This window comes from Spermophilus citellus, assembly GCF_964194105.1.
Source record: "Spermophilus citellus genome assembly, chromosome: 18".
Lineage (NCBI taxonomy): Eukaryota > Metazoa > Chordata > Mammalia > Rodentia > Sciuridae > Spermophilus > Spermophilus citellus.
The window spans coordinates 11,787,142-11,806,661 of record NC_138200.1 but is presented as its reverse complement, the minus strand read 5'-3'; the positions used below and the strand labels follow the sequence as shown (position 1 = coordinate 11,806,661).

At 44.9% G+C, this 19,520-nt stretch overlaps 1 protein-coding gene across 1 annotated transcript; it reads right to left on the bottom strand.

Annotated features, from left to right (window-relative positions):
• Positions 1 to 257: 257 nt before the first annotated feature.
• Positions 258 to 19,477, bottom strand: ETHE1 (ETHE1 persulfide dioxygenase). The gene is made up of 7 exons (XM_081274769.1): positions 19,343 to 19,477; positions 18,604 to 18,748; positions 18,338 to 18,486; positions 2,933 to 3,062; positions 1,105 to 1,194; positions 582 to 698; positions 258 to 409 (listed from the first exon to the last, which is right to left on the bottom strand). Exons 1-7 carry the CDS (start codon positions 19,421 to 19,423, stop codon positions 357 to 359), a joined length of 765 nt encoding a protein of 254 aa, XP_081130895.1. The 5' UTR covers positions 19,424 to 19,477; the 3' UTR covers positions 258 to 356.
• Positions 19,478 to 19,520: the final 43 nt, after the last annotated feature.

Genomic DNA, 19,520 nt, shown 5'->3' with positions numbered 1-19,520 from the left:
GGACTCAACACGGAACCGTGTTCTGATCCAAGGCCGTGAGAGCACCTGCCAGATATGTTGGCTTCTAATCTTGTGAGTTAGAAATCTCCCAGGACCTGCATCGTCCCCAGCTCCTACAGCCTTTCCAAGGGACTAGAACCAACTCCAAGCACATCCACTCAAAACCCAGCTGGTTCCCCCCAGAAAAGAGGCAGAAGTCAGATTCATGACGAAAGGAAAAAAAAATACTTTTTATTTAAGAAGTTTGAGGGGCTGATGGGGGTAGGGTGGGAGGGGACAGAGGTCTAGTGGTGACCCCTCTCCCCTCGCTCCACCGAGTGCATTCTTGACGGACATAAGCACCTGACAGAAACAGGTTAGGAAGGTGGCGTCTGGACCCCGCAGCGCATGTTGGCTGGAACAGCAATGTCTGAAAAGAAACTGGATGAAACCAAGGGGCCAGGCAGAAGCCCATGTCCCTCCACGGACCCAGGTACACTGCGCCCTTCTTTAGGGAACTAGAGTTCTGGCCCTACCCCTCCTCCCTCAGACCCAGGAGTCCACACCCCAATCCTCCTCCCACCAGGACCCCGGGTGCTCACCTATCTGCTGTGGTTTGGGCAAGTTCAGATTGTCCATGACCTTAACAAACTCCTCACAGCTGAGAGTGAGCCGAGGGTTCAGAGTCCGCTCCTCCTCCACAGTGGACACTGTGTGTCCTAGTGACCAAGGTGGGGGGGTAGGGAGAGGGAAGTCAACTGGTCCAGCACCTTGGGCCTCTCGGAACTACAATTCCCAGGAGGTCTTTGGGTGCCTCTCTAGCCAGGCACTAATGGGCTCTTCCCAAATCTGAGATCGCTTTCCCTCCCGATGCGCATTATGGGAAATGTAGTTTCCCAACAGTCCTCTGCACTCCACAAGGAAGTCCCAGGAAAACCCACGACCTGCAGAATTCTAGAAGTTGTCTAGTTTCTATATCCACGCATGGCACACCCAAGCACTTAATCTTTTTTGGCCAGAGGAATTTCTGGAATGTGTGTAGTCTCTGTGCCATACAAAGAATACAGAAGCTGGCTATCCCCTCAAAAGTTAGGTAAGCCCCCACCCCCTCCAGCGAGCCCTCACCATGGTAATCATGAGCAGGGTAGACCAGACAGTTGCCTGGAAGTGTGAAGATCTTTTTGTGGACTGAGTGGTACAAGGTCTTAGCACAGCCTGGGGAAGGAAAGGTCAGAGGTCAGTGGGTGAGCAGGACAGAAGAAGCCCTAAAATACCTTCCCTCGGGAAAAGGGTGGGAGGATAATCAGAGTAGCTAAGCCATCTTCCTCATCTCCTGTCCAAACCCCTTTGTCTAGGTAGATGCAGAGGAAAGGACATACGTGAAGAAAAATGAATGGTGAGAAATCTGCCTTTATAATGTGGGATTGTAGGGGTGGGAAGAGAGATTCTGAAGCCCCCCAGGAAATGTGTCCTTACTCTGGGGACACTGAGGAAGGATTCTGGGCAAAGAAGTTGGACTAGAAGGCAATAAACCAAAGACATGAGGCCAAGCAGCATATGGAACAGTGGTTCCAACAGGAAGCTGAGCCTCGACTGGGACAGAGGCAAACCTCTCTCGAACATTCTTTTGCCTTCCATTTCAACCAAAATTCTCCCATTTTATGTTGTGTTGGGAATGGATAAGAAGCAAATTAGTAGTCTGAGAGAGATGACCACAGACTGAAATGAAGACATAGAGAGGAAGAGGGGGCCCGGGACCTGGCTTCCCGCTGCCAGTGTGTGACAGCTGCCGCCATTTCTCTCACGTGGTCTTGCTTCTGCCCACAAGACAGCCTACTCCTCCAATCTAGTGTCAAGCCACATTGGTGCACATGCTCAACAGGCAGCCAGATCCTGAGATCCAAAACTAAACTCTCTTCCCACAGGAAAATCCCTGAATCAAACCATCCTCTGCAGCAACACCCCAAAGCTGCAGAACCTTCTCACAGCTGAACCAGGGACCAAACAACCTCCTAGTGGCCTCTGAGCAGCTGATCTCCTGAGCACAACTCCACCCCACCACACCCACCAGCAGCTAAGGCCCTTGATGTGGTTTTCGAACACCTTCGTAAATTCTTGAATCTTCTTATTGAAACGTGACACTTCATTTCCCTCCCCTTGATCTAAGGGTCTGGATTACATATTTTGCTCCTAATAAATAGGATATTGCAAAAATGACAGAGTATAACTTCTGAGGCAAGGTCAAAGAAAAAATTAAGGCTTCTCTTTCTCTCTGGTCATTTTTTTTTTTCTGGGAGGATCTGGCTGCCATGTCATAAGGACACTCATGTAGCCCTCTGGAGCAGTCCACCAGGTAAGGAAGGGAGGCCTCTGCCAACAAGCACGGGAACTGGCAGCCATGGGAGGAAGCCACCCCAGAAGTGGGTCCCCAGACCCATCCAGCCTTCTGATGAGTACAGCCCACACCCTAAACTGCTCCTGGATTCTTGACTCTCAGAAACTTTGTGGGACAGTGAATGTTAATACTAATTATTATTATTATTATTATTATTATTATTATTATTATTATTATCATTATTATCATTATTATTTTGTACTGGGGATTGAACCCAGGGGTACTCTTCCACTGTGTTATATCTCCAGCTTTTATTAAAATTTTTTATTTTGAGACAGGGTCATGCTAAATTGCCAAGGCTGACCTTGAACTTGCAATCCTCCTGTCTCAGCCTTCAGAGTTGCTAAGATTATAGAAATGTGCTAATATGCCTGTCTAATCATTGTTACATTTTGCAGTAATTTGTTTCACAGCAATAGATAACTAATGCACCCCTGGAATGTAAAACTGGCCCCCTAAAATTCTAAGGTCCACTCATTCATTCTTGTAGCTAATGCATAAAACCCTGGCAAATATATAACCATATTTGAATCTTGAGCTGGATAAGGAGCGGGTCACCTTGCTGGAAGTCTGTCCGCCCACATCCACGGATCAGCAGGGCATCTCCAGTGAAGGCCATACTGAGGTCGTTCAGGACAAAGGTGACACAGCCTGGGGTGTGGCCAGGGCTGGCCCGGGTCTCCAAGGCCTGGCAGGGACAGGGTGTACAGAGACAGTCACCAACAAGCTGGCCCCAGAAGCCCCACCTGGAGCCCCACCAGAGTCATATTAGAGGAAGGACGAGATTGTGAGTTTAAAATGCTTAAAATCAGTTTAAAGTTTCTGAATGAAAATAACACCACAAAGCACAGCAAAACAAAAACTTAAAAGGAAAGCACATTTTTAATGTATTCACCATAGTGGTCAATATTTTCAATATATAAACAGCTGACAAGACAGTAGGAAAAAGATTAGCACACTACTATAAAAATGAAATACTAAACAGCCATTAAAAGTGCTGCTGCTAAAATGAAACCTTATGATGTTTCACACATACTTAACGACACAAAAAAAGACATTTGGTGTCCAGTAAGAGCAAAGAAACCGGTTACAAAGCATCTTGTACAGTGTGATATTTGCAAAAATTTATTCATTAACTCTATGTATTTTATTCTTTGGGCTCTGTATTAAACTGTGAATGTGGGGCTGGGGATGTGGCTCAAGTGGTAGCACACTCGCCTGGCATGCGTGCGGCCTGGGTTCGATCCTCAGCACCACATACCAACAAAGATGTTGTGTCCGCTGATAACTAAAAATAAATATTAAAATTCTCTCTCTCTCTCTCTCTCTCTCTCTCTCTCTCTCTCTCTCTCTCTCTCCCCCTCCCTCTCTCCCTCTCTCTTTAAAAAAAAAAAAAAACTGTGAATGTGCAATTTTACATAGATAAAATCCTTATGTGGGGGCTGGGGATGTGGCTCAAGCGGTAGCGCGCTCGCCTGACATGCGTGCGGCCCGGGTTCGATCCTCAGCACCACATACCAACAAAGATGTTGTGTCCGCCAAGAACTAAAAAATAAATATTAAAAATTCTCTCTCTCGCTCTCTCTCCCCCCTCTCTCACTCTCTCTTTAAAAAAAAAATCCTTATGTGGGAAAGGTTCTTTTTTTTTTTTTTTTAAGAGAGAGTGAGAGAGGGGGGAGAGAGAGAGAGAGAGAGAATTTTTAATATTTATTTTTTTTAGTTCTCGGCGGACACAACATCTTTGTTGGTATGTGGTGCTGAGGATCGAACCCGGGCCGCACGCATGCCAGGCGAGCGCGCTACCGCTTGAGCCACATCCCCAGCCCGGGAAAGGTTCTTTTAAGCATGACTGAAATTTTAGAGGCCACAGAAAAACAAGGATAGATGTGACCACACAGATCAACTTTTTTTTCTTTTTCAGTACTGGGGATTGGGCCCAGGAACACTCCATGACTAAGTTAATCCCTACCCCTTTGAAATTTTTTTTTTCCCTTTGAGATAAGGTCTTGCTAAGTTGCCCAGGTTGACCTTGAACTTGCAGCCCTCCTTCCTCAGCCTCCCAAGTTGCTCAGATTAGAAGCATGTGCCACCATGTCCAGGCAACATGATGATTTAAAATAAAAAATCAAGCGGGGCATGGTGGCACATGCCTGTAATCCCAGTGGCTCAAAAGGTTGAGAATTTTGAGTTCAAAGCCAGCCACCTCAGCAAAAGTGAGGTGCTAAGCAACTCAGTGAGACCCTGTCTCTAAATGAAATACAAATAGGGCTAGGGATGTGGCTCAGTGGTTGAGTGCTCCTGAGTTCAATCCCCAGTACCCACCCCCCGCCCCCCAAAAATCAGAGTTAAAGGACATTTAAAAAAATCCCTCAGAGTCAATATTGGCAATGTATACAACAAAGTACTTTAAGGTGAAAAAAGCCACAATATATGAATAGCTCCCAAGCATCAATAAGAATTTCCAAAAGAACTGGGTGTGGTGGCACACACCTATGACCTCAGTGGCTCAGGAGGCTGAGGCAGGAGGATCGCAATTCAAAGGCAGCCTCAGCAACTTAGCAAGGTCCTGAGCAACTTAGAATGCTCCTGTCTCAAAATAAAAAAATTTAAAAAGGCTGGGGATGTGGCTCTGTGATAAAGCTCACCTGGGTTCAACCCTCAATACCAAAAAACCAAACGAATGAACAACAGCAGCAAAGAACTTAGAAAGAAAAAGAACAGGCAGTTCATGGAAGATGAAATTAATAGTAAAAGATCACCAAAAAAGATGCTCAACCTCCTCAAAAGGAAGAAATGGAGAAAGGAAAGGATTAAAATTTTAAAAACGCTTATTTTCACTGACCAGAGTGACAACTATCAGAATTGCTTAAGGTGTGTTTGGGACGAGCCTTTTTATTTCCTGGGGTGTGGGTACAAATCAGTGTAGTCATTTTGGAGGGAAATGAGCAGTATTTATTAACATCTCAAATATGTACCCTTTATGACATCTCAAGCCACTTCTGGGACTCTGTCATTAAGAACCCCCGACACATATGCACAGAAAGACCACATCGGGAGTCCTGTGGCCTCAATCTCCACACTCAGCTCCCAGGAAGCCAGGGTCATAGAACAAATATTACTCTAATGACCTAACATCATGATTAAATTAGTCCCCATTTATAAAATTAGTCCCCACACACCCATCCCTCCTCCCTCTCAGTAGAGCTCCACCTCCCAAACCTCAGCCTCATCCAGGTCAGTCACCTGCTGATATCCAAGGACCCCACATGCGGATTCTGTGGCTCCCCACCAACTCACTCCACCTCTCCTTACTCCAGTTGGGTTCTGGGTGTCAATGTCCCTGGCCAACACTTTCCTAGTCTCTCTGGCAGCTTGGGTAGCCCCTGACTATTGTCTGATCAATGAGATCTCAGTAAGACTCCTGAGATGTCTAGGGAAGGAACAGGCATTGCTTTTTTCCTCCTGCCTCTGGCTCTAAATTCAAGGTGTGATGGCTGCAGCTGCAGCAGCCACCTTGCAACAAAAGGCACAATCCTGAGAATCCCACCAACCTAGTGCTGCTGAACTACCTTCTTCCAGATCTCCTATTGTAGGAGAAAATTAAACTCCTGCTTAGTTAAGACACGTGGTCATTTTTGTGTTTGATTTGGAGAAACAACAGGAGGCTGCAGTGAGGTGAGCAGGAGTGGATAGCTGGAAAGGATGTTGGAGGTGACAGGCTCAGTCAGACCCAGCAAAGTGAGAATGAGGCTCTGGGAGGGGACGAGCCAGAGAGCGACTGTATCAATCGCATGTTCTCTTAAACCAGTCACAGGTTCACTTCAGCACAGTGGTGGGAAAACGGTCTTTTTAATATAGTTCTGGGTCAATCAATGTCTCTTTAGAAAGCAAAGTTGATATTGACCCCTACCTCACACCACACACAAAAATAAATAGTCAATGGACTACAGATCTAAAGATGAAAGATCAAACAACAGACTTTAGAGAAAAACATCAAATGAGTTTGTCATCTTGGAGCAGGCAAAGGAGTCTTTAGCACATAAAGTATTCACTATGAGCTGGGCACAGTGACACACGCCTGTAATGCCAGTGGCTCAGGAGGCTGAGGCAGGAGGATCAAAGTCAGCCTCAGCAAAAGGCACTAAGCAACTCAGTGAGACCCTGTCTCTAAATAAAATACAAAATAGGGCTGGGGATATGGCTCAGTGGTCAAGTGCCCTTGAGTTCAACCCTTGGTTACTGCAGCCCCCTCCTCCCCAGCAAAAAAAAAAAAAAAAAAAAAAAGAAATTGCATTCACTACAGAGCCCGAATGGATATGTTGAACCACAATAAAATTAAAATGTCTTTTTGTTTAAATGCACCATGAAGACAGCAGGAGGGGGAGAAGCTATCTACAAACAAATATTCAACAAAGTTATTGGATCTATAATATATAAAGATAACCTTCAAGTCAATAAGGTATACTATCTAATAGAAAAACATAGTAAAGAACTGAAGAAGAAATTGCAAAATTGGACATCCAAATGGTACGAACACATGAAAAGGTGCTCCACTTCATCTGTCATCAGGGAAATAAAAGTGAAACCACCACAGGATATCACCACACCACACCAGAAAGGCTATGGTGAAAAAGACCAATGTGGAAAAATGGAAACTCTGGTACATCAGGGTGGGAAGCATGAAAAACCTACACGTCCCTGGGCTCACCTCTTGGCACACGGTTGTTCCTATATGTCTTGTTTGCAGCAGAACTATTTATAATGCCCCAAACTGAGAACCAACTGTGAGCCCATGGACAAGAATGGATAGATAAGTTGGGGTGTATGCACACTCGAAGGAGCAAACTGACTACACAGGACAACATGCTCCACAAGCCACGTCTAGCAGAAGTGGGCGAGACACAGAGAGGTGTCGGATCCAGTGGAGTGGAAGGGAGCAGGAGGGTGGTGTGGAGAGCAGGGGAGAAGCGGGAGATCTCCCGGAGCCTGTGGCACAGAGAACAAGTGCTGCTTCCTGAAGCTGCAGCTCAGTTCTGAACCAAGGTGTAAAATATTTGCCTCTTGAAGAGGGCACAGGGATGGGATGAAAGGCAGTCCCAGACTGCTGGAGGTTTCCAGAGAAAAAGCAAGAGCTGATGAGGAGAGGGGGTGGGTAGCAGAGTGGCAGAGTACTTGCCCATCAGGGGTGAGGCCCGGTTCCATTCCCATCACCACAGCAAAGACAGAGGTGGAGGGGCAGAGAGAGAGGGGTGCAGAGAGAAGTTGTCAAGGATAAAGACACACACATGGGCCTGGGTGGCAGGGATGTGCTAGGAGGGTGTCAGGAGACCAGGCTCTGGGTCCTGCACATGAAAACCTTCTCATTGGCATCAGCCTCAGAGGCCAACCTGCCTCCTCTTCCTTCTCGCTGGGCTCTCTTACCTGGTTGCTAAATTCCCAAGCAGAATAAGCCCAACGTTACAGTCTGGATCTGGAAGGTCCCCCAAATACTCATGTGTTAAATAAAGGCTTGGTCTCCAGCTCAGGGGCTCCTGGAAAGTGGAGGAACTTTTAGTAGGTGGGACCTAGTGGGAGGAGGTTAGGTCATTGGGGGTGTGGCCTTGAAGAGGATATAGCCCCCCCCCCACTGTGATGTGCAGCCTCACCACAGGGCCACCAGATCACAAACTGGAACCTATAAAACTATGAGTCAAAATAAACTTTTCCTCCTTACGTTTATCTCAAGTACGTTGTCACAGTGATGCAAAGCTGACTTACATGCCCAGAGAAATCATATGAAGACAAACTGCGATTAAACTTCTAAAAGAAAAACACACAAAAAATAATCTCGAAACCAGGTCATACACAGGGCAGATGATTTCCAGAGTTAATACCTGCACAAGTGGCTCTTGGTATCAAAATCAGGCTGGTTTCATAAAAGAAATTGGGAAGTTTTTCTTCTTTCTTTATGCACTGAAATGGTGATTTCCTTTTATTTTCTCTCCTTATTTACATTTCTTAAAAGGTACTCCAGAGAAAACATCACTACAATAAGATGACAAACATTTCCAACACCCCCAAGTTTCCTTGTGACCCTTTCCAATCCAGGCTTCCAATCCTTCCTCTACCCCTAGCCCCAGTCAACTTCTGACTTTCTGTTATTACAGATTAGTTTGCATATTCTAGAATGTTATATAAATAGAATCAAACAGTTTAAAAAAAAAAAGCACTCTCTGCAGCCAGATGGCAAGGGTTCTAATCTTAGTTCTATTATAGCTGTGTGACCTTGGACACGTTATTCTACCACTTTGGGCCTGTCTGCTTCTTTGTAAAATGGGAATAATAACAGTACCCAGCTCATAGGACTGTTATAAAGAGTAAGCTACTTTGTATGTAAAGTGCTTAGAAAAATTCTCAGTACACAAGTGTTATTATAATAAAAATATGAATAATAAATAAGAATGTTTTAAAATTGGGAAAACAATTGATCTAGTAGAATCATAAGAGCTCCTGGTTTCAAATTCTGGCTCAGCCCCTTCCTTACTGTCTGATTTTCAGGCAAATTGCTTTTTTCTCTGAGCTTCCTTATCTGTGAAATGGGGAAAATAATTCTGAACTCACTTCACTGTTATGAATGTTCAATGAGGTTCATTTATCAGAAGAGGCACGACAGAGGCCCGAGGGCTGGATGCAGCCTACAGAATTGTGTTTGGACAGGTTGGTGGTTATTAGGAGACCACATTTGTTGTCTACCTCTCAAAAGTAGGAGATATGGATCTATTCCCAGCTTCACTCTTAGAATCAAACAGGAAACTACAGCTTGGCTTTACTCCTACATGGAAACAACCAATGTGACCCATGCAGTGGGCGTCCCCATAAAGTAGGGAATGCACCTGAAAATGTGTCACAGATGGGACCGCTCCCTGCTCCTGGTGCCAAATGTCAGCTGCTATTTATTATCCACTGTGTGCTTGGTTCACCCAGAACACAGGGTTAGAAGGGAAGTCAAACATGTCAATCAGACTATTTGTAGTAGCATGTCACAACAAGAACATGGAGGGAGAACATATTTCTCTGTGGAAATAAACCACAACAGAGTCAAGAGCAAATGTTTTTGCCTGGAACTGACTATAAGCAGGCTCTGCTCTATCCACTCTCCACGGGTACCCGTATTGGGCCCATGTTCCAGATGGGGGAAACTGAAGCCCAGAAGGGTAAAACGCGTGCTCCAGGTCACACAGCAGGAAGTGGCAGAACATTCAGTTTGCCCACTTGGCCTCTGTGGCATTTAAGTGGGTGACCTTCATATGGCAGCCCAAATTTAGAGTTGCCAAATTTTTTTCTGGATTATTAGTAAGGAAAGGACCAAGGAGGGTGTGAGTAAGAGAGCCAGGTGGGGCCCTGGCCTTCCAGAGACTCTGAGGAGGGAAGATGGGGATTGGGTTGGGGCAGGCAAGTGGGACCTTTGAGAGAAGAAACCCAGCAACCAACCCCCAGCAGGACCATCTGTTTAACCCCTCCCTCTGGACATGGGAGCTGAAAACCTTGGTGGCCAACAGCATTGCCCTTGAAGTCAATCTGTCCAAGTTCAAGTCCTAGTTGCCCTCCATCCAAATGAGGAGGACCCTGAATGCACTTAACCTTCAAGATTCCTCCTCCCCCAAATGGGGAGAGGGCACAATATCTGATTCCAAAAATATCTGGAGATAAATACTGTGAGAATTCACTAGTGGAAGCTGGTGAGAAGCAAACACTCGATTTTTTGTCACTAATTGTTAAAATGATGACTATTAACCATTAAGAAATATCCACAATCTTCTTCAATTTGTAGAAAAGGGAAGTTTTAGAAGACAAAGGACACCACAAGGTGTGCTAGACATATCAAGACCCTTTATAAGACAACAGGTCAGGAAGCTTCAAGAGTCAATGTCATAGCCAGGAGCGGTGGCGCACACCTGTCATCCCTGTGGCTTGGGAGGCTGAGGCAGGAGAATTTAGAGTTCAAAGCCAGCCTCAGCAACTTAGCAAGGCCCTAAGAAACTCAGTGAGACCCTGTCTCTAAATAAAATATTTAAAAAGCTGAGAATGTGGCTCAGTGGTTAAGTGCCCCTTGGCTCAATCCTCAGTACAAAAAAAAAGAGTCAATGTCATGAAGCACAAAGTATATGGAACAATTCTAGATGAAGACTAAGCAGCCATAATAAACTAGTGCTGTGCAGGAACCTCCACTGGGTCCAGGTTCCTAAAAACAGCTACAAAAAATTATTCTTGGAGCAACCCAAGAAATTTGAATGTGGGCTCAATATTTACTGATGAGATGAATTGCTGTACATTTTGGTACTTTGACAAAGGTTTTGTAAAAGAGTGGTTCTCGAAGTGTATTTGAAGGAACCCTGAGGTTCCTTCCACAAGGTCAAAAAGGTTTTTATAACATTTCAAAAAGTCTTTGCTGTTGGGAGTGATGGCACACATCTGTAATCCCAGTGACTTGGGAGACTGAGGCAGGAGGATCCAAAGTTCAATGCCAGCTTTAGCAACTGAGTGGGGGCTGTCTCAAAATAGAGAATAAAAAGGGTTGGGGATGTGGCTCAGAGGTAAAATGCCCCTCGGTTCAGTCCCTAGTACTGAGGGGGGCAAATGTCTTCTGCTTTTTACCCACAAGTATTAGTGAACTTTCTGAAGTTTCATGATCTTTGATAATGTCATTGCTTTGATGGCTAATGGAGCCTGTGCTTGTATATTACTGTTTTAAAACAATGTCTCAGGCCTGAGGATGTAGTTAAGTAGTATAGCACTTACCTAGCATGCAGCACATCCTGAATTCCATCCTAAAAATGAAGTCTCAATTTGAATATCTAATATAGTAAATATTGATAGAACCATATAAACTAAACAGCAGGGCATGGTGGTGCACACCTGTAATCTCAGCAATTCAGGAGGATGAGGCAGGAGGATTGCACGGTTGAGATCAGCCTGGGCAACTTAGCCTGGAACTTAGCAAGACCCTATCTCAAAATAAAAAATAAAAAGGGCTGGGGATGTAGCTCAGCAGTAAAGCACCCCTTGGCTCATTCCCCGGTATCAAAAAAAAAAAAAAAAAAAAAAGAAAGAAAGAAAAAGAGCATTTTAAAAGAGCATTTTAGGGTCTTCTTTAGTTTTTAAGAGAGTCCAGAGATCAAAAGATTTGAGAAAGTGGGACTGGAGTTGTGGCTCAGTGGTAGAGCGCTTGCCTAGCATGTGTGAGGCACTGGGTTCCATTCTCAGCACCACATAAAAATACATAAATAAAATAAAGGCATTGTGTTCATCTATAACTAAAAAAAAAAAAAAAAAGATTTGAGAGTCTGAGAATGGGTGAGAAAGGAGAACACTGTTAGAAGACTTTAGGGGTGAAATATCTGCAATTCTTTTTATTTTCCCTCTATGTTGGGAATGGAACCCAGGGCTTTGGACATACCAGGCAAGCACTCTACTACTGTGCTATACCCGGAGCCCCTGCAATTTACTTTTGAATATTGGGGGTAGGGGAAGTGGGAAGCATACAGAAATAGAGAAATAAAGCAACTGTGATAAATCGTCCCCAACTGGGAACTTATGGGTACTGTGTGAGAGTGTTAAAATTGTTCTCTCTGGGCTAGAGACATAGCTTGAGCACTTGCCTACCAAGGGGTAAGGGTTCCATCTCTCAACGCTACGGGGGCTGAGGAAGCACTATTACTCGGCTGCATGTAGATTTTGGAAATAAAAAGTTGCAAGTGGGGTCAACTAAGATCTTGACGGAAGGCAGCCTCAGCTGCTCCTGAAACTTGTTGAGTGATCTCTGGGACTGCAGGATATTCCAGCTGGGACTAGCTGACGGCAGCACCTAACCCCGCATTCTTTCAATAATCTCTTTCTTCCCCTCCATGACGCATCACCACACCCTTTCTTGCAGCAGCTAAATCTTCTGAAACCACTCGCCATCAGTCAAACACAATACGGATGGGACAAGGCCGTGCACATCCCATCGCAGCCTTGCAGTTCCCGCAGCCTACACTGCCCCCTGGTGGCGAGCAAACTCTCGGCCTGCCTCCTTTCCATTTAGTCCCCGTGTTTATTCTTCCACTATTCAAAAGTACTTAATCACTGTTCCTATGAGAGCTAAGCTCTAAAACCCAAAGCCTCGTTTTCATCACCACTAAATACTCTGGATCTCCATCAGCTAGATCCTATTGCTTTATTTTGTAAAAGAAAAAATTATTTGCTCTGTTTAGGGAGAGTGGGCTAACATCTCTAACTTGGTGATGCATCAAAAATAAAGATGAGCTGGGGAGCAGCTCAGGGGTAGAGCCCTTGCCTGGCATGCGTGAGACCCTGGCTTCCATGCCCAGCACTGCTAAAGAAAACTTTAAAAAAAAAAAAAAAGGATAATTGTACACAGTGTGAATGTATTTTTTTCCAACTTTTCTGTGTGCTTAAATTTTTTTCATTAGAAAACATCAATGCGAAAAAGACTTGCTTCATGTTTCAAATATTTAATTCCAAATAAGAGGAATTACCCTGGCCAGCTTGGCATTATTCTTTCAAAATTCCTCCATGTGGGTCACACAAGAATCACTGAGGGAGCTTTTAAAAACATACTGATTCCCCGCGCCACCCCCAGGCAATTAAAGAATCTCTGAATCGGGGCCTGAAGAATCATATTTTGAGCAGCACTCCTCTATAAATCAACAAGGGTTAACTTTCTCCCATCCAAGTACTAACCAGGCACCTAATTTGCCACCTGCTGTGGGAGCTACAATGTCCAATTGTCACTGCTTATTTTTAAAAAAATTCATTCTACAATGAAACCATTCAAATTTGGTCCATCTTCAGTATAAACTGTACTAGTTCAAAAAACAGCTTAGCATAAGGCTGTGATATGGTTTTTGTTGTAATTTGCACTTTGTTTGTTTACACCGGGGACCAGAATATGGGTCAAAATCATAAAAGAATTGCCACTTAAAAAATATGTATGAGCTATTGATATAGCTCAGTGGTCGAGCACTTGCCTAGTATAGCTGAAACCCTAAGTTCAATGTGCAGCAACACACACACACACACACACACACACACAGTGTGCCTACAGTCCCAGCTATTGGAAAGGCTGAAACAAGAAGGATCTCTTCGGTTCAGGAGTTTGAGACTAGCCAGAGCAAATGTTGCAAGCCCCTGTCAAATAAGAAACAAAACAAAAATCCAACTATTTGGCAATTTCTACTAAAGCCAAACATATTTTATCTCTATAACACAAAAAATTCAACTTCTTGAAATTTAGGGCAATATCCACCAAGAGATTTGTATAAAAATATTCATAGCAGTACACTGGCACATACCTGCAGTCCCAGCAAGTGGTATAAAGGTGTATTAAGAATTGTAATGCAAATCACAATGAGGATCACAAGTTCAAGGCCAACCTCAGCAATAAGCTTAGACCCTGCCCCATAATAAAAAAGGGCTGGGGATATAGCTAAATGATAAAGCATCCCTGTGTTCAATCCCTAGTACTGCCAAAAAGAAAAAAAAAAACATGAAAATTTCATAGCAGCATTTTTCATAGTAGCCAAAAACTAAGATGGATCATTAAAAAAAAAATGTATAAACAAACTGTGTTCACACAATGATATACTTGACCTCAGGGGTCAGCAAACTATGGTGGGGTGGACCAAACTAAGCCTGCCACCTGTTTTTGTAAGGCCTGAAAATGGAGAATGGTTTTTACATTTTTACATGAAAAATATAATAATAATTATTATTTTAAAAAATATTTTTAGGGGCTGGGGATGTGGCTCAAGCGGTAGCGCGCTCGCCTGGCATGCATGCGGCCCGGGTTCGATCCTCAGCACCACATACCAACAAAGATGTTGTGTCCGCCAAAAACCAAAATAAATAAATAAATAAATATTTAAAAAAATATATATTTTTAGTTGTTGATAGACTTTTATTTATTTATATGTGGTGCTGAGAATCCAACCCGGTGCCTCACACATGCCAGGCAAGTGTGCTACCGCTAAACCCCAGCCCCAGCCCAATAATTATTTTTTGACACATGAAAGCTATCTGAAATTTAAATTCAAGAGGTCATAAATAAAGTTATACTGGAACACAGCCATGCTTATTAATTTATGCACACTGTCTATTGCTGCTTTCACACCATAAAATGAGAGCCAAGTGGTGGCAACAGAGACCCTGAGGCCTGTAAAATTGAAAATAGTTATGATCTGGTCCCTTACAGAAAAGTTTGCCAACCTCTGCTATGGAGCAAGAGACGAAAAGAATTGCAACAGCAGAAGCATCACGTAGAGTGTAAAGAGCCAGGCAAAGGAGTGCACGCGCGTGTGTAATTAATAACTAATTCTTCTTCCTTTTTTTTTTTTTTTTGCAGTACTGGGGATTGAACCCAAAGGCACTTTACCATGGAACCACATCCTCAGCCCTTTTTCTTTTGAGATAGGGTCTAAGTTCCCCAGGCTGAACTTGAACTTGTGATCCTCCTGCCTTGGCCTTTAAGCATCTGGTATTACAGGTATGCACCACCTGTGTGCCGACTTGTAATTCTTCTTTAGAAAGTCCAGAACAGGTGGAACTAACTGTGTGTCCATAAGTCCCAAGAATGATCCCTTGATAGATACGTCACTGGCCACGAAGAGGGACAAGGAAGCCTTTGGGGTGACGGACATGTTCTGTATCTCCATATGGATGATGGGTACACAAGTGTAAACATATGTACGCTTGTACCCAGCTGCACTGTGTAGTCTGTGCACTTCTCACGTTATCATAGGTATGTTACAGACTTGATTTTTAAAAGTAGGAGCAGGAAAAATAAGAGGGATAAAAAAATAAACCCATCTCTTGTGAATTTGGTGTCACATACCTTATATACAAACAGAGATTAGATAAATTGTGGTATAAAGGTGTATTAAGAATTGTAATGCGGGGCTGGGGATGTGGCTCAAGCGGTAGCGCGCTCGCCTGGCGTGCGTGCGGCCCGGGTTCGAACCTCAGCACCACATACAAAAAAAAACAAAAGATGTTGTGCCCGCTGAGAACTAAAAAATAAATATTAAAAATTCTCTCTCTCTCACTCTCTCTCCTCTCTCACTCTCTCTAAAAAAAAAAAAAAGAATTGTAATGCAAAAAAAAGTATGAATGTAATGCACTCCTCTATTGTGATGTAAGAAATAATAAAAATAAATAAATAAATAGACCTATCTCCAAAGACTGATAAAGATCTCAGATCAAAGCCAAACCAAGGCTAAACAACCATAAACACAGATAATAACAAGTGCTGGTAAGGCTGTGGAGGTGTTGGAACTTTCATATTCTGCTGGTGGGTCTGTAAAATAGTGTGGCCATGTGGCCACTCTGGAAAAGTATGGAAGTTCCTCAAACTGTTAAACGTAAAATTATCATGTGACTCAGCAATTCCACTCCTAGGCATAAACTCCAGAGAAATAAAAACACATGTCAGGGGCTGGGGATGTGGCTCAGTGGTAGAGCACTTGCCTAGCATGTGTGAGGCACTGGGTTCGATTCTCAACCACATATCAATCAATAAATAAAATAAAGGTTCATTAACATTTAATAAATATTTTTAAAAAACACACGTCAACAGACATGTACATATGAATGTTCCCAGCAGCATTATTCATAATAGCCAAAAAGTGGAAAGAGCTCAAATGTCTACCAACTGATGAATGCACAAATAAGTTGGGGCGTAACCATCCATGTAATCAACGATATAGAGGATGAAGTACTGATACATGCTATGACAAGGGTGAATCCTGAAAAGACTGTGCTGTTGAGGGAAAGTAGTCAGTAAAACTAATCACATTGTATGCCTCCATTTCTATGAAATATCCAGAATGGGAAAATCCATAGAGACAGAAAGTATATTACAAATTGAGGTGGCACAAACTTGTAACCCCAGCAACTTGGGAGGCTGAGACAGAAGGATCTCAAGTTGAAGGCCAGCCTCAGCAACTTAACAAGACCCTGTCTCAAATATTAAAATTAAAAAAGGTTGGAGAGCGCTGGGGTTGTGCCTCAGTGGTAGAGCGCTTGCCTCACACACATGAGGCCCTGGGTTTGATCCCCAGCACCACAGAAAAATAAATAAATAAAAATAAAGATATTGTGTCCATCTACAACTAAAAATTTTTAAAAAAGGGCTGGAAGTGTGGCTCAGTGATAAAGTCCTCTGGATTCAACCTCCAGTACCATTAAAAAAAAAAAAAAAAAAAGTAAGCCAGGCACAGAGGTACACACCTGTAATCCCAGCAACTCAGGAGGCTGAGGCAGGAGGATTGCAAATTCAAAGCTGGCCTCAGCAACTTAGCAAGGCTCTAAGCAACTTAAGAAGACCCTGTCTCGAAAACATTTTTTAAAAGGGCAGGGGGGATGTGGCTCAGTGGGAAAGCACCCCTAGGTTCAGTCACCAATACCAAAAAAAATTTTTTAAAAGTTGCCTAAGGCTGAGGAAGAGAAGAGGGAAGCTAGGGCTGATGGCTCAGGGTATGGGGTTTCTTTTTTAGAGAAATGAAAATAATTTAAAATTGCAGTGATGAATATACAACTCTGAATACATTACAAGTCACTGAACTGCGTACTTTAAAGGATGCACTGTATGGTCTATGGATTATATCAATAAGGCCGCTAAAGATAAAATAAACCCTGAAATTAAATGTACCACAGCTAAACCCTTCCACACTTGCTCACTGAAAGCAGGACTCACCTTGACACAAACCCTCATCATTCCTAATCCTTCAGAGGCTCTGCTCAAATCCAAGAAACGCTTATTAGCACCTGAGTATTACGTGCCACCCACATAAGTGTACAAAGTCTTTTTTACCTACTTCCCAAAACAGGCTTGAAATAAAGAGTGTGTGGCCAGGTGCAATAGTACACACCTGTAATCCCAGTAGCTCAGGAGGACTGTGAGTTCAGAGGCAGCGTCAGCAACTTAGCAAGGCCCTAAGCAACTTAGCAAGACCCTGTCTCTAAAGAAATATATAAACAAGGGCTGGGGATATTGCTCAGTGGTTAAGTGGCCCTGGGTTCAATTCCAATACCCACCCCCACCCCCCAAAAAAACAAAAGAGTCTGTGACCACTGCAGTAAACCCTCTGATCCCATGCACAGTCCTCTTTCTACTAAACACTCTTGATAAAATAAACTGTTCCCATTATTTAGCTAAACCTTCTGACCTGGAGGCTGAGACCTTACCCTGTAACCTGGCATTTTGTCAACTAAACTCACTACATCTTTAGCAACTCTGATTAGGAAAAAAAAAAAAAAAAAAAAAGGCCCTGTCAGCTGTTTCCTCTCCTCTGAGCAACCCCCTCCACTCTTCCATATTGCCCTGGATTGCAATTCTGGCCGGAAACCTGCCGATTCCACCTGTGGCAAGAAAGAGAAGGAGGTGGGGACCTTCTGACCACTCCTGGGTGAGGCCACAGCTGGGGCTAGGGTGAGGCTACCACAGTGCCACGTTTAAAGGAGGCACCCACTCTTAGGGGCCAGCCCTGCATTTACAGCACCCTGCAAGTGAGCACCACCTTAAATATTACTCCCTAGAGCCTCACCCTAGCCCTGGCGCTGTGCAAGGGGATGCTCCTTCCTCCAACAGTGGCTCAGAAGACTGGGCTGGGTCTCCTAGCCCTGGCTTCAGAATTTCAACCACCAATCAATTTTATGGAGACACAGGGCCAACAGAACTGCCCCAAAGGCTTAGGAAACTCCATAAATATTGTTGACTTAAGGGACTTGGCCGGAGACACACCCACCTTGAACCTCCTTCCCCAATGCCCTACCTGTTTATAGTGGTCTCCTCCCAGAGATGTGAGTTCAGGGGTCAGGAAACCAGGTCCTAAGGTCCCTCCTCCTGAGGACTCAGCAGCCCAGGGCTCCAGTACCCTTTTCCCTTAAGTTCAAGGAGTCCAGACTATCACCCACAATCCAACTTACAAAGCGTCCAAAGCGGATAGAATCGCCATCCTCAATGTGCAGGTCAGCTTGGGCCCCACTAAGGCGGGAGATGACAGACTGGCAGCCAGGAAGTAGAGACCGGAGCACCCCTGAGCCTGTGATGTGGTCTGCGTGGCAGTGGGTATTCACTGGGAGAGAGGAGGACAAGATTAGGGCCAAGCCCCCAACCCTCCTCCCTCAGACCCCCTGGGTCCAGGCCCCCAGCACCTCCTCCCTCCACCCACGAGTTTGGTCTCCAGACTCACCAGCGTACAGCAGCCGCAGCCCCAGCTCCTTGACCAACTGGGCATCCCGGGGTGCTGTCTCCAGGACCGGGTCGATCAGAATGGCCTCCCGGGACTCTCTGTCACCCAGTAGGTAGGTATAGGTGCAGCTTTTCGGCTCAAACATCTGGGGGTGAGGTTGGGGGACACAGGTGAGAGTGCCCATCTGCGACTCCCATCCCCCAGAGCCAGGAGTCCAGACCACACATCCTCTTTCTGAGTTTCTGAAGCAGAAACCCCAGTCCCTCTTTCTCCTGGAGTCGGGAATCCGGGTATCCGGGTCCCCAACTTCCTCTACCAGAACTAAGTCATTCCAAGTTTCTTTTTTTCTTTTTTTTTCCTTTCAAAAGTAGACAGAGGTTCATTAAAAAAAAAAAAATAGATACACAGTCGGAGGAGGATGGGAACAACCTTAAGAGAGAGAAGGCTTTAGGTTAAAGCAAGGGATAGCACTCAAGGGAAACCGCGGGCCATCCGGAGGGAGAGCGCGCCAGGAATTCCAACACCCCAAACCAGGGTTCCCAGCACTTTATCTTGTAACGGACCCAGGAGTTCGGCCCAAACCCACGGTCCCCCATATCGCTCCCCTGGACACTGCATTCCAGCCCCCAGCTCCACCTATTGTGTGCAACGCACAGGCATGGGACCCCCCACCCCCAGGTCTCTCCCCTCCCGCTGCCCACGGCCCAGTAACCCGCTTCCTGGTCCAGCCACCTCGCACCTGCCGCAGGAGGATGGGGGCTCCAGACCCGCTGTGCTGGCTCAGCTGCCGCCTAGCAACCCTTACGGCCGCCGCTGCCATCGCGCCCCAGGCCAGGGTCCAAGCTGAGCCCAGGCAAAGCACCCGCCACAGCCGGACGCTCCAGGGCTGACCCTGAGAGCGGGGCGGGCGGGGAGCG